Raw genomic sequence first — 14,823 nt, forward strand, 5'->3', positions numbered from 1 at the left:
TAACAATCATTAGTAATTAATATCTTTGAATATTAAGGAACTCAATTCTCCAATTAAAAAAACACAGGCTAACACATTGCTACGAAAACAGGATACATCCTTCTGCTGCCTACAATAAACACCGCTCAACATAAAAAACAGACATTACCTCAGAGTAAAGGGTTTGAAAAAGATTTTCCAAGCAAATGGACCCATTAAAAAAGCTGGTGTAGTTATTATAATATCTAACATAATAGACTTCCAACCAGAATTAAATTTAAAAAATGGAGAAGGACATTGCATACTCATCAAAGGAAATCCACTAAGACTATGTTTCAATTCTGAATACTATACCCAAACGCAAGAACACCCTCATTTGAAAAACAAAAACAAAAACAAAAAAACACAAACATTACTAAAGCTTAAATCATACACTGAATCTCACACATTCATCGTGGGAGACTTCAATACCCCATTCTCATTAATGGACAGGTCATCTAGAAAAAAACTAAACAGAGAAATAATGGAGCTAACAGATGCTATGAATCAAATGGATCTAACAGATTTCTTCAGAACATTTCACCCAAACACAAAATAATATACTTTCTTCTCAGAACCTTATAGACCAGTCTCAAAAACTAGCCAAATACTCAGTCACAAAGCAAGTCTCAACAAATACAAGTAAATTGAAATAACCCATTATATCCTATCAGACCACCATAGATTAAAGCTGGATATCAACAACAGAAAGTCTACAAACTCATGGAAAGTGACTAACTCCCAGCTGAATGACTACAGGATCAAGGTGAAAATTAATTAATTAATTAATTAAAACCTTTCCAGAATTCAACGAAAATTAAGGCACAACATAGCCAAACTTATGGGACACAAGAAAGTGGTGCTAAGAGGAAAGTTCATAGCATTAGTGCTTTCGTAATGAAACTGGAGAGATCTTGTACTAACAACTTAACAGCACACCTAAAAGTTCTAGAACAAAAAGAGCAAACATACCCAAGAAGAGTAGGGTGCTGGAAACAATCAAACTGAAGGCTTAAATCAATAGAACAGAAACAAAGGAACAATACAGAGAATCAATGAAACGAAAAGTTGGTTCTTTGAGAAAATCAACAAGATACATAGCCATTATCCAACCTCATTAAAAGAAGGAGAGAGAATATCCAAATTAACAAAATCAGAAAAGGAGGATATAATAGACAGGACATCCAAATCCAAAGAATCATTAGGTCATACCTCAAAAACCTGTACTCCAAATAATTGGAAAATCTAAAAGAAATGGACAATTTTCCTGACAGATACCACTTATCAAGGTTAATTCAAGATCAGATAAATAATTTAAACCAACCTGTAGCCCTTAAGAAAATAGAAGCAGTTATTAAATATCTCCCAACCAGAGAGAGAGAGAGAGAGAGAGAGAGAGAGAGAGAGAGAGAGAGAGAATGGCCACATGGTTTTCATGCAGAATTCTAACAGATCTTCAAAGGGTTAACACCAGTACTCCTCAAATTATTCCACAAAATAGGAACAGAAAAACATTGCCAAATTCATTTTATGAGGCCACAGTCACCCTGATACCCAAACCACACAGACACAACAAAGAGAATTACAGACCAATTTCCCTCATGAACTTTGATGAAAAAATACTCAGTAAAATATTCACAAGTCAAATTGAAGCACATATCAAAAAGATCATCCAATATGATCAAGTAGGCTTCTTCCCAGAGATGCAGGGATGGTTCAACATACGAAAATCTGTCAAAGTGATCCACCATATAAACAAACTGAAAGGGGAAAAAACCCATATGATCATCTCAATTAGATATTGAAAAGTCTTTGACACAGATCCAAACACCCCTTCACGATAAAGTCTTGGAGAGATCAGGCATACAAGGAACATACCTAAACATAATAAAGGCAATATACAGCAAGCTAATAGCCAACAACAAATTATTTGGAGGGAAACTTAAAACAATTTCACTAAAATCAGGGACATGGCTGTCTCCTCTCTCTAAACCCATTCATTAAAGTATTTGAAGTTCTAGCTGGAGCAATACAACAGCTAAAGGAGATCAAGGGGATACAATTGGAAAGGAAAAACCACTACCAGGGAACTCCTGCAGTTGATAATCACCTCCCAGGAAGTGGCTGGATGCAAAATTAACAACAACAACAAAAAATCAGTAGCTCTCCTGTATACAAACAATAATCAGGCTGTGAAAGATCATGGAAACAACACCTTTCACAATAGCCACAAATAATATAAAATATTTTGGCATAACTCTAACCAAGCAAGTGAAAGACTTGCATGATAAAAGTTTCCATGAAGGAAATTGAAGGAGATATCAGAAGATAGAAAGGCCTATCATGCCTATAGATGGGTAGGCTTAACATAATAAACATGGGCCATCCCATCCCATCAAAGGCAATCTACAGATTAAACACAATCCTCATAAAGATTCCAACACAATTTTTTACAAACCTTGAAAGAACAATATTCAACTTTGTATAGAAAAACAAAAAACTCAGGATAGCGGAAACAACCCTCTACAATAAAAGAACTGCTTGGAGGTCCCACTATTCCAATTTCAAGTTGTAGTACAGAGGTATAATAATAATAATAGTAATAACAACAACACATAGTACCGGCAAAAACAAACAAACAACAAAAAACCACAGACACGTTGATCAATAAAATTAAATTGAAGACTCAGACATAAATCCACACACCTATCTATGGACACCAGATTTTTTGAAAAAGAAGCCAGAAACATACAATGGAAAAACGAAATCATCTTTAACAAATGATGCAATTCTAACTGATGTCTGCATGTAGAAGAATGCAAGTAGATTTTTATCTATCACCTTGCACAAAACTCAAGTCCAAGCAGACCAAAGATCTCAACATAAAACCAGACACACTGAACTTGATAGAAGAGAAAGTGGGGAATAGTCTTGAACATAATGGCACAGAAGACAACTTCCTGAAAGGAACACAAATTGGGCAGGCACTAAGATAAACAATTAATAAATGGAACCTCATGAAACTGAAAAGTTTCTGTAAAGCAAAGGACGCCATCAATAGGACAAAATAGCAGCCCACATAATGGGAAAAGATTTTTACCAACTCCACATCTGTCAGAGACTTACTATCCAAAAATACATAAAGAACAAAAAAAACTAGACAGCAGCAAACTAAATAACCCAATTAAGAAATGGGGTACAGAGAATTCTCAACAGAGGACTCTCAAATGACTGAGAAACACTTAAAGAAGTGTTCAGTATCCTTTGCCATCAGGGAAATGCCTTTGAGATTACATTTTACATGAGTCAGAATGGCTAAGATCAAAAACACAGTGACAGCTCATGCTGGTGAGGATGCAGAGCATGGGACACGCTTCCTCGGCTGGTGGGAGTGCAAACTTGTATAGCCACTTTGGAAGTTAATGTGGAAGTTTTTCAGAAAACCGGGACTTGATCTACCTCAAGACCCAGCTATGCTGCTCCTAGGCATATACCCAAGGGATGCTACACCATACTATACGGAAACTTGCTCAACTATGTTCATAGCAGCTTTATTCATTATACCCAGAAACTAAAAACAACCTAGATGCACCTTAACCAAAGAACGGACAAAAAGAATGTGAGCATAACTCAGCTGGTAAAAACAATGACATCATGAAATTTGCAGGCAAAAGAATGGAACTGGAAAAAAAAAAACCATCATCCTGAATGAGGGAACCCAGACCCAGAAAAACAAACGTTATGTACTCACTTATAAGTGGATATTAGTTGTAAAATAAAAGACAATTATGCTATCAACTACAGACCCAGAGAGGCTAAGTACAAAAAAAGTTAGTGGAGAAAGCAAGAATCTCCTGGGAAAGGGAAATAGAATAGATTTCTTGGGTGGACTGGGGGCAGGTGGGTTTGGGAACAGAATGGATTGGGTGAGGGGGAGGCAGGGAGAAAATACTGGGAGAAATGACTGGCTTTGGGCTTATCCTCATTGCTTTAGTTTCTCTATGTACATATTATACGTTTCCTACCCACGAAATCTGATCTGTAGATCTGAGGAATAACCCAGAATGATGCATTTATTCCAGCTTGCACTGTGATCTGATCCTGATGCCATGACTGGTTCAGTGTCCCATGTGGTGAGATGTTCAGGACCAGAGTTACTTCTTGGGTTTCACTGAGCCTTTCTCATTTGGGTTCAGCTTTGCGAAACACTTATTTCCTCTGAGAGGGTTCTGACTCCAGAAAGCTGGTCTTACCTCTATAATGACCTTGGGGTCAAACTGAGGAAGTTCGTGGATGAAGAGTGTAGCTCCTGATGTCCATGGTTCCAGCATGCCCCCAATGGTAGCCAGAATCCATCCTGGGTCTGACATGCACCAGATGACATCAGACGTCTTCAGCTTCATAAACTTTCTACTAGTGAGGTATCCCAGAAGCAGAAAGACACACATGGTATATACTCACTTATAAGTTGATATTAGACATATAAATATAGGATAATCATACTAAAATCTGTACACCTAAAGAAGCTAATCAAGAAGGAGGACCCTGGGTAAGATGCTCAATCCTCATTTGGAAAGGCAAACAAGATGGACATCAGAAGATGGAGAAAATGGAACAGAACAGAACAGAGGGACTCCGAAAGACTCTACCCAGCAGGGTATCAAAGCAGATGCTGAGACTCATAGCCAAACTTTGGGCAGAGTGCAGGGAATCTTATGAAAGAAGGGGGAGATAGAAAGACCTGGAAGGGACAGGAGCTCCACAAGGAGAGCAAAAATAGTAATAATAATAATAATAATAATAATAATAATAATAATAATAATAATCTGGGGTCTTTTTTGAGACCGATACTCCAACCAAGGACCATGCATGGAAATAACCTAGAACCCCTGCACAGATGTAGCCCATGGCAGCTCAGTCTCCAAGTGGGTTCTCTAGTAATGGGAACAGGGACTGTCTCTGACATGAACTCAGTGGCCTGCTCTTTGATCACCTCCCCCTGTTGGGGGGCAGGCATACCAGGCCACAGAGAAGGACAATGCAGACAGTCCTGATGAGACCTAATAGGGTAGGGTCAGATGGAAGGGGAGGAGGTCCTACCTTATCAGTGGACTGGGGAGGGGCAGGAGTGGAGAAGAGGGAGGGAGGGCGGGATTGGGAGGGGATGAGAGAGGGGTCTACAGTTGGGATACAAAATGAATAAACTGTAATTGATGATAATAAAAAAGTTTTCTGCTAACTCCAAAAAAGTGGCCTCAGCTCTGCCATCATGAGAGCCTGTCAGCAAGGGCTGCGGGGTCATTCTCAGCCAGTGAATCACCCCCCCCCACACACACACTCATTTCACGGGATTTGTGTGGGGGCTCCAGAGCACCAGCAGTACCCCTGCGTGTCGTACTTCCTGGACACGTGTCACTGAAATTAATTCCCTGCTAATGACCCCTCGGACTCTGCTAGAAAAGCTGTGGCAATCTTCTGCTCTCATGCTGGGTCTGAGTCAGTCACTGTCATAAGAGTGATTCAGGGGACATCCACACAGCAGAAACAGTGGAGATGATGAAAAGCTCATCTAACCAGGAATGTTGGAAGCCTAACCCTGAGCTGCTCAAGGCAATAAGCTCATAAAGCCCTTATTCACCCTTTGGCTTAAACGGTTTGGTTTTGGTTCTCCATCCTTTGCAATGAGGGGACAGTTTGTCAAGTGTGCTGACCAGCAGATGAAGAGGAGGGATTGTACTTGTTTGCCTTCTCTTACTCCAGCGTTGGTTAATAAGTTAGACAACGGCACTCAGTCTGTTCAGAGCATTACAAGTTCGAGAGGAAGAAGATAAGGGTAGAGACGATTGGCTTAATATTATTGAAATCATTCACCAAAGCTTAGCTTTAGCCTCCATATATATGTTTTTCAAGACAGGGTCTCTCAGTGTCCCCTTGGGATGTCCTCTCTGTGTAGACCAGGCTGGCTTCAAGCTCACAGACATCTATCTGCCTCTGCTTCCCGAATGCTGGGATTAAAGGTGTGTGCCATCACCACCCAGCTGCCTTCACATATTTTTGTTCAAGGTTAGACCTATTGTGGCTCAGTCCCAGGCACTCCATTAGTGAGAAATGCCAAGTCCACTTTTCCCATAAAAGAAAAGGGTGAGCTGGGCGAGGCGGCACACGCCTGTAATCCCTGCACTCGGGAGGCAGAGGCATGTGGATCTCTGTGTGTTCGAGGTCAGCCTTGTTTAGAAAGTGAGTCCAGGACAGCCAAGGCTACACAGAGAAATGAAACCTTGTCTCTGAGAGAGAGGGGGGGCGGGGCATCTCATGACAGGAAAACATTCTGTCTTTGACCCACTGTCAGAGACACAGTGACTTGTTCCTTGGCTGGCTTGGAGAATGCCCTCCTGTGAGAGTGCTCAGCAAAGCCCAAAGGAGCCTCTTGTGTTACCCTGCATCTATATCAGCTAGCATTCAGGATCCTAGAGCAGAAGCAGGGAACAAGATGTAGACACTTGCGTTCAGAGTACCATCCCCTCAAAATGCACATGTGTGCACATCCCTCACCTCAGCGCTGGGACCCAGCCTTTAAATAGGTGCTTTTCCCTTACCACGAAGGAGTACTGGACCGGAAGGCAAGTCCCTGGTTGTGCTTTGCCATTTTGGGGAAACCCGTGGTCCCACTGGTAAAGAAGATGGCCATGGGGTCCTTCATCTTTGACTTAATACAGGTGTGGTATGGGGATGCTGATCTTCAAAGAGATTCAAGCAAAAGAAAAAGAAGAAAAAAAATCACACGGTTGCTTTCCCATCTTCCCACAAGGTAACATGAAGCGTCAAGCATGGCATGGGGAAATCTGCACAGCTAGAGGACAAACTGGTGTCACCCAAAGGCAGCAAGCCTTGCATGGCTCCTGCCCGTGCTATGAGTATTGTGGGGTACTCCTGAATGCTTACAGAAGTTTATTTATTTTTCCTGAGGGGAAAGGGGTCTCTCTTCAGTCTTGCCTTAAGCTTGCCGTTAAGCTGTCCCCGAAGGGACTCAGGAGCTAGGAGCTAGCAACCCCTAAAGTCGCTGCCCCACTACCCACTGCAATTAGAAATTCAACTGCTTTTTTCTTTTCTTTCTGGTTGTTTTTTTTTTTTTTTTTTTTTTTTTTTGATCAATTTCTTATTCTTGTTTGGTTTTGAGAAATGGTTTCACTGTGTATCCCTGGAGGTCCTGGCTCTTGCTATGTAGACCAATCTGGCCTTGAACTCACAGAGAATCCCCCTGCCCCTGCCTCTTGAGTGCTCAAATTAAAGTCACACACTCCCTCACTGTGCTCAGGCTGTCTTCACCTTGGAGGTTCACCTTCATGAAATGTCTTCATATACACATTTTTATACCTAAGAAGGTTTCTTATCTACATGGAATATGGGACGCACTCATCCTCTGACTTTACATTGCTCCTTTGCTCGGCCTCAGGGATGGGTGTACTTTAGTGACACGACATGGAAATCCGACTTCCTGATTTTTCAGACAAGGAACCCAGGGCCAAGGAAACCGAAGAGAAGAAGCAAGAAGCCCAGGGTTTCACAGCAGATGGTCAGGAAGAGAGTTTCTCTTGTTCAGTCCCTAAGGTGTCTTGTGCTTGGCTTGCAGTGCTTGAGCAGAGATGGTCTTCTCCCCCATCCATATTCAGAACCCAAATTTCACCCGATCAGAAACTCACTTAACCAGTGACCGGAAGTTGAGCCACCCTTCGTGGCTACGATCAGACACCACCAGCTTCGTTTTCAGAGCGGGACACTCGGAAACTATGGACTCCACTTCTGGGATAAGGCTATCTGTGGTCACAATGGCTTTGGCTTGAGACATTTGCAGTCGGTAGAGGATGTCCTTGGCTTTCAGTTGGGTAGTCCCAGGCATGAAGACGACACCTGTGGGATGAGAAAGAATGACTTGCTCTCACATCTGTGATTTAAGCCTGACCCCTCTCCTGAGAACTTCCACAATACTGTGCAAACTGTGGTCCACAGACCACCAGCCTCTACACCACGGGGGATAAAGAATCTCACATCCTGTGACACATCTACTCAGTCATAATCTGAGTCTTAATAGGATCTCCAACTGATTCCTATGAACACAAAAACTCTCCTCCATAATCACTTCTACCCGAGATGAGTCCAAACAGAGGGTAGATGGACTTTGGTTGGCAACGGTGCCTCTGAGCATAGCACTGCTGGCATTTAGGACGGGCTGCATCTCAGCTCTTCCTGTCCCATTTCCTCTTCTGCCCCATCAGTCCCTTGAGGTCATCTTAAATGTCCCCTGTTCCTTTTACCTCAAGTTTAGCCACATTGTCTTCTGAATGTTTCTATATGTTCTCTTTATCAATGCCAGCACAGCACCACCGTTGACTCCAAGCCTGGCTGCTCCACTGAAGTCCCATCCTTACTAGATGCCCTGTTACGAATCTCTCCACGAGGCACAGGCCATTTCTTCTTTTCATGAACGCCTGTGCCTTCTCTCTCTAGGAAGATATCCTACTTCCTATTCTGACACTGAAGGCACCCCCCCCCACACACACACACATACACTGTTTATCTTCCTTTTCATCTATTTTCTCTTTCAAAGTGGCTGTGGGCACTCACATATGTGTGTGTGTGTGTGTGCATGCTGCTAGTCCTGCCTAGGAGTCTTTGCATGTGAGGAACCCACTATCGGACGGCCTTTCTTTGCTTCTAGCCCTCTTTAATTCTGCTCACCTCAGAGGACTCAGCTAGATAGCCTTGGGCTTTCCACGAGCCATCTCTTAGTTATACATACATAGTCTTTCTTTTCCTATGGTCTCTTTGCCGTTGCTATTAGTTCTTTATTCCATATTGTATTCTGTTAGGTAATGAAAGGGAGGGAAGAAGAGAGGAATGGAAGGAAGCAGGAGGAGAAGAGGGGAGAGAAAAAGACATGTTACAGGAAGATGCATGATGAGTTGGGGAGAGTAACGGTAAGATGAGAATCCATGAGTTCCTGTTACAGTTCACATGAAGTCTCCCCAAAGGCTTATGCTGAAGGCTTGCTCCACAGCTGGTGGATCAAAGGTGGGGAAAGGTGTTTGGAAGACAAGGCTATAGATGGACTCCTAATAGGGTAAACTATTGAGAGGTGATGAGAAGTGGGTCTTTATTGGAGTAGGTCGTTGGAGGTTATCTTGTTCCTGGTCTCCTCCAGACTCTTGTGTCTCACTTCCTGGTTCCACAAGGTGGGTGTGGCACTTTGTTCTATCACATGCAGCCATAATGATCCACCTCACCCCAGGCAGCTATGGACCCAGGTAGCCATGGGCTGAAATCATGAGACGACACAGACCTTCCTGCCTTTAATTTGATGTTTCCACAACTACTGGCTACAGCAATGCAAGTCTAAAACTCAAAGCCCTGCGTGGATTCTGACAATGAAAGTCTGAAATTCAAGGCCCCACGTGGATTCTAAATTATCCATGTTTATGTAAATTACATGTTTATGTTTATGTAATTTAAAAAGGAAGTGAAATCTCTGCATGAGATTTTTTTAAATTAACCACACATAGATGTCATGATACAAAAGAAAAACCTTTCTATAACCCCACCACAGTAGTATATAGAAAGATTGTATGACCCGCCACCCCCAAAGAAACAGTCTAGACAGGAAGCCATTGAAGAGAACTCTTAAAAATTGTGATAGGTATCCTGAAGTGTAGCTCTGGTGGGGGTTTCGGAGGTGGGGGAGGACTCAGTTTTCTTTAAGAAGCTGGCCACTGAGAGTTTGACCATGTTCCTGTGAGTATATGGGCAACACAAATTGAACCTGATATGTTTTTTTCTTTTTCTTTTTTTCTTGGTGGGGGGGAAGCTCACGAGACTGTGTGAGTCTAGGAGGCGTTGGAAGTGAGTATGATCAGGGGTGCATTATGTGAAATTCCCGAATAATCAATAAGAATATTATGTTGAGGAAAAAAAAAAACTATCTAGGCAGAGCCAAGCCATATGAAGGTCTCCCGGGGGTGGAGATGTTGAGAGTCCCAACATCTTGCAGGAGAAATCAGGAATGTTGACCATGAGGATTGGGAGGCCCAGTTCACACATGCTCTGACATGGTGCGCTGAGGAAGACGTAACCATCCTTCCTGGGACTACAGTCAAATCCAGTTACTCTAAAGGAGAACTACAAAGAAAGACCCACAAGTCCAAAAATTGAGCTGTATTCTGCAAAACAACTGGCTTGCGTGTTTTGAAAATGCCGTTGCCACGCAGAAAGGTCCGAAACACTGCAGATTAAAGAAGATGGAGCAGGTCTGCTAACTCATACAATGCACGGTTCTCGATCGGATTTAAAGAGAAACTGGCTCTAAAGGATATTGTCTGGGCAATATCCTTGTGTATGAGTAACTATACACACGGATGCCAGCCTGTGTCATAACCTCGCTGTGAGTTTGTGAAGGGAACGTCTTGGGTTTTAGCAGATTTTTTTTTTTAATGTTCCTTTGCTCACAGGTACCTGTAGGTTTTGCAACATCCACCACAGATTCTGAGAGAAGGGATGTACTATGTTCAGGAGGCATGATACTGTGTTTAGGGCATGTTAGTAGTGGAGTGTTAGGGGAGGAGGAAGAAGGTGTGTGAATACATGTGACTGGGAGAAAGAGACAGCCTTGAAGGATGGGGAAGGGATGGGGAAGAGACAGTTTTGTCTCCATCCTGGTGGGGAGGGAGGGAGGCTTCCTCCGTGGTTCCAGCATAGAAGCCAAGGCTGGAGCCCCAGAGCTTCGTCTGTACCAAGCTGCGTCCACGGCACCTACCGCCCCTGAGCCTGATGGGCCGCATGTGAGTCACTGACCTGTTCGAAGGCAGCCTATTGTCACCAGCCACCACTCGGGCACTCGAGGCAGAATCAAGGCCAGGCGGTCTCCCTGCCGCAGGCCACAAGACTGCTCAAAGGCATTGGCAGCACGGCGGGTGACGTCCCTCAGATCTCTGAAGCTCCACTTTATCTCCTCTCCTTGGCCATTCACCCACCATAGGGCTGGACTTGGGCCTCTCTTGCCCTCCTAGTTAAGATAATATAGCAAGCATTACTCCTGCTTTCAAGGAAAGGACAACCCGTCTCCACAATCACATTCCAGTGAGTCTAGCGCTTGAGACGTTAACAGACTCCAGGGAAGAAGGGAATGGCTTGGGCACCACTCCCAATTCATGAGTGACCATGAATACTCTTCAAGCTTTCCCACTGAAGACAAACAATTCTGTTTCTCCCTTGGTCTGCTCTAGGTTCACATAGACAGTGAGTTTCTCTTTTCACTAAGTTTCCCCATCCCTGAAATGGGGACAACAATATTGCCTAAACAACAGTAAACTTTAGACAAATAATTCACATTGACAGTGTTTGGCACAAAGTAGTTGTTCAATGAAATAGCACCATAACAAAAGAAAAATAGTAGTGGCTGAATGTTTGGGTAACATTTTAAAATTCAGGAATTTCTAGTGGTTAGGATATGAAGACAGAATAGCGGGTAACCTGCAGGTTCTTCTTTCCTCACAGAGACATGGAACAAACAATGACAGAGTAACTCAAGTAGCTTTACGAGAACTCTAGAAACCAGCAAAGGGTCTGCAACATTGTAGCCGCTGCCCACGGCTACAGCCACACTCAGAAGGCAGGGCAATCCGTGCCACCCTTTCTTGCCCTTGCTCCCATGCACGTGAGGTGCTGCCGCGCTTGGCGGTGTGGCGGGGCGCAATCCAGGGGAAGCCATCCAATTCCCAGCTCATGGAAAAGACTGGCTCTTTTCTGCAGTGTCCTGTCCCGTTCGGGAGCCACTGGATGGACTGCTTTCTCTCCTGCCTGATTTGAAGGTCACAGGGAAGCAGCACCATAGTTTGACTCTCAGGTCGGATATTTCTGTGCTGCTGGCGGGAGAAGAAGCACGGGCAAAAAGGGGAATCAGGGTTAGTATCATCGGCCATGTGAATGTGAAGATTGGTACAGCTGAGAGGACACACAAAGAGGACCAGGGAAGGAAAAGCAAATGTCAGAAAGGCTTACGATGGCGTTAAGCCCTCTCCTGGCCACATTAGTGACAGTCTGCCCTTCCATGAGCTAGTCTGAATGACTGGGAAAAAAAAAATGAGCTTCTTCCCCACATGTCCATCTTTCAACCAATGACCACAGGGCATAGGAAAAAAACCAAAACAGAACAGAGAGATGCTGTCTATTCAAAGGGACAAAACAGATTCCCAGAAACAAGCTCCATGGACTTTGGTTATTAGATAAAGTTTTGTTGTTTTTTTTTTTTAATCTGTTAAATTTGCTGGAACAGCTAACAAAAGACACAAAGATCAAAAGGAGATCAGAAATGCTCCGAGTGAATCAAATGTCAATATCAACAGAGGGGCAACCTTCTAAAAGAGAGAAGTTAAGTTCTAGGACCAAAAGTAGAGCAATTGAAGGAGCATGTGCTAGAGAGTATAGAGAGAGTTTTGGTTTCCTCAAAAGCCCAGTTACGTTATGTGAATGTGCTTTTGTTTTAACCCCAGGCGTGGGATACAGGGATGCTTCAGTTTGTCCACAGCTGTTAACGATGATGGTCAACTGCTCTAGCAGCCCTGTGAGTTTGCCACCACAGAATTTGGAATTCTGGGGACTCTGGGGAGGGTGCTGGTGTGTGAACTCACTAACCAGAGCTTTATGAAGAAGGCACAGAACAAGCTGATACCACTTTCTTCTTATCACTAGGCTCTTCTTTCCCAACCCATCTCATGCTTCTGATGGTCTTAACTAGACTTAGGGTCTGGGCAATGAAGAAAGCCCGTTCATCATCTCTGAGGCAGAGGGGCTTTGGCCTCTCAGATGGTGACACTAGGCTAAATGTTGGACTGTAGAATCAGTCAGCCTGGATCCAAATCCTATTCTGTTTGTTAGATAGAGAGGAGATTCCAGCAGGTCACTTAAGCTCTCGGACCCCCAGTCTCCTCATCTGGAAAATGGGAAGAGCAGAAGATCAATGCAAAATGGCTGCCTTGGGACAGAAGCATGTTCTCCACGACAGGGCTGTGGTTTTATTTTTATTTTTGGCATTGTCGTGGAAGTTCTGAGGGAAGAGGGTAGCAGAGAGAGGAAGATGGGGAAGGAGGCAGTATGGACTGTGAGGCAGTGACCTAGGAGTACATGCTCATTTGGAACGTAACATTTACAGCTCCTCTCCAACTTCACTTCAGGTGAATTGTGTCTGTACAAAGATGGATTCTGGGTGAGTTTTCACACAGTAGCTCAAAATGTCACAACTGTGTACCGAAGCGCCCAGTGTCACTACTACTTTTCTATTCATCTACGTCTTGGGAAAAGGCAGACCAAGGTGGATTTCCTGCAGAGATGCCTGGTGCCTCGAAGGCCACAGAGACTACTTCTCTGGAAGAATCCTCTGGACGCCACCCTCAAGATGTAGCTGATCTGGAGGATCCAGGGGAGACCTGCCACCTTAATAAGATGACAGAAGAAGCTGTAGGCCCCTCTATCTCTCGAGAATCCATGCATCCCTCTGCACCTCCTTACCTAGTTAGAGTAAGATAAAGCCACTAGGCCACTCCAGTCCTCTCAGCTCCATCACCATGCCCTCTTACCTCCTCCATTTGAGCCCAGTCGTCCAGCACATCGCTTGCAAAGTTAAATTCCTCAGGCGAATCATAGTCATTCCATCTTTGTGTTCTAACTCCTGAAGAAGACCTGCTGTGCAGCCGGAGGGGGCTCAGGGAGAAGCTGTGGATGAATTTGCAGATGCCCCTGGAGATCTGGATTTTCATCAGCCACTGCATACTGAGGCGATCCTCCGGCACAAGACACGGAACCTTCAAGTCACTGCCTGCCTCGAGAAAAGGTGGTTTACAAGCCAATCAACCTGCAGGAACTGTCCCTGAACAGTGTTGCTCTGTGATCCTGATTTGTTGCCAGAATTACCTCTTGCTTCACATGAGGATTTCTCTACCCAGCTCAGGAACCACAAGGTGTACAAAGTGCCAGTGAATGGCTGCTATTGCTACATTAGATTGAGACACATGCTTGGAAGACTCTGGAAACTCCCTCTGGTTTGACCCAAGGGTGGTAGGCATGTGGCCATCCCTTTTGCAAATCCTCACCATGGGGCAAGTTGTCTCGAGTCTGGAATCCTTTCTTCCTGTCAAGCCTAGTCTTGAGGTTTCCATGGAAATTGTCATATCTTCATCTAAAACCTATCCCCCCAAATCTGAATAATCATCCCTGTGATGTTTAAACACAAGTTAGAGCTACCAAAATCCTCAAAATTGTGTGTATGTGTGTACACCCGTGTGCACATGTTTGTGTCTGTGTGTGTGTTCGGTAGCAAAGAATAGCTCACACTGTCTCCCGCTGGAACCACCATAAAGAGAAGAGTTGGGAAAGAGTCCTGAGGTTATTATTTCTATCATGTGAAATAAATGAAGCCGATGCCCAGAGACATGGAGATAAGGGTAGCAAGAGTCTTGGAGCTATTCAATCTGGCTAGCGCTGTTGCCAAGGCCCCTCTGCCCCTCTGCTATTACTGCCTCCCCCTGGGTTTTGTGGGCTTCTGTATGGATTCCTACAGCCATACACCCACGCTCAGATCAGACAGTGCTACTGTCTCAGCCTCTTCCTGCTGATGCTGTGTGGCCCCAAGATCCTCCCTAGGATGCGTTCCCCACCCACCAGAGTCAACACAGGGGATGGAGCACCACTGACATTTCAGTGAGATTATGAATGCAGGGACAGCCTAGATAATGAAACCAGTCCTAGAGCAAACAGTGCTAC

The 14,823-nt window shown here is 44.1% G+C and overlaps 1 protein-coding gene across 2 annotated transcripts in view; it reads right to left on the minus strand.

The window, feature by feature from the left end:
• LOC129691344 (acyl-coenzyme A synthetase ACSM4, mitochondrial) overlaps positions 1–14,041 on the minus strand; it is a 46,988-nt gene extending 32,947 nt beyond the window's left edge. Inside the window, exons 1-6 of one of the 2 annotated variants that reach the window (XM_055627440.1) lie at positions 13,975–14,041; positions 13,641–13,879; positions 10,861–11,071; positions 7,719–7,926; positions 6,615–6,755; positions 4,272–4,431 (exon numbers count right to left, since the gene is read on the minus strand). In XM_055627440.1, the coding sequence (XP_055483415.1) occupies positions 4,272–4,431; positions 6,615–6,755; positions 7,719–7,926; positions 10,861–11,071; positions 13,641–13,832 (912 nt within the window). In that variant the 5' untranslated portion in view covers positions 13,833–13,879; positions 13,975–14,041. The other variant, XM_055627442.1, reaches the window with a different exon arrangement.
• Positions 14,042–14,823: the final 782 nt, after the last annotated feature.

The sequence above is a fragment of the Psammomys obesus genome, unplaced genomic scaffold (genome assembly GCF_907164565.1).
Source record: "Psammomys obesus unplaced genomic scaffold, mPsaObe1.curated_primary_1811, whole genome shotgun sequence".
Taxonomy (NCBI): Eukaryota; Metazoa; Chordata; class Mammalia; order Rodentia; family Muridae; genus Psammomys; species Psammomys obesus.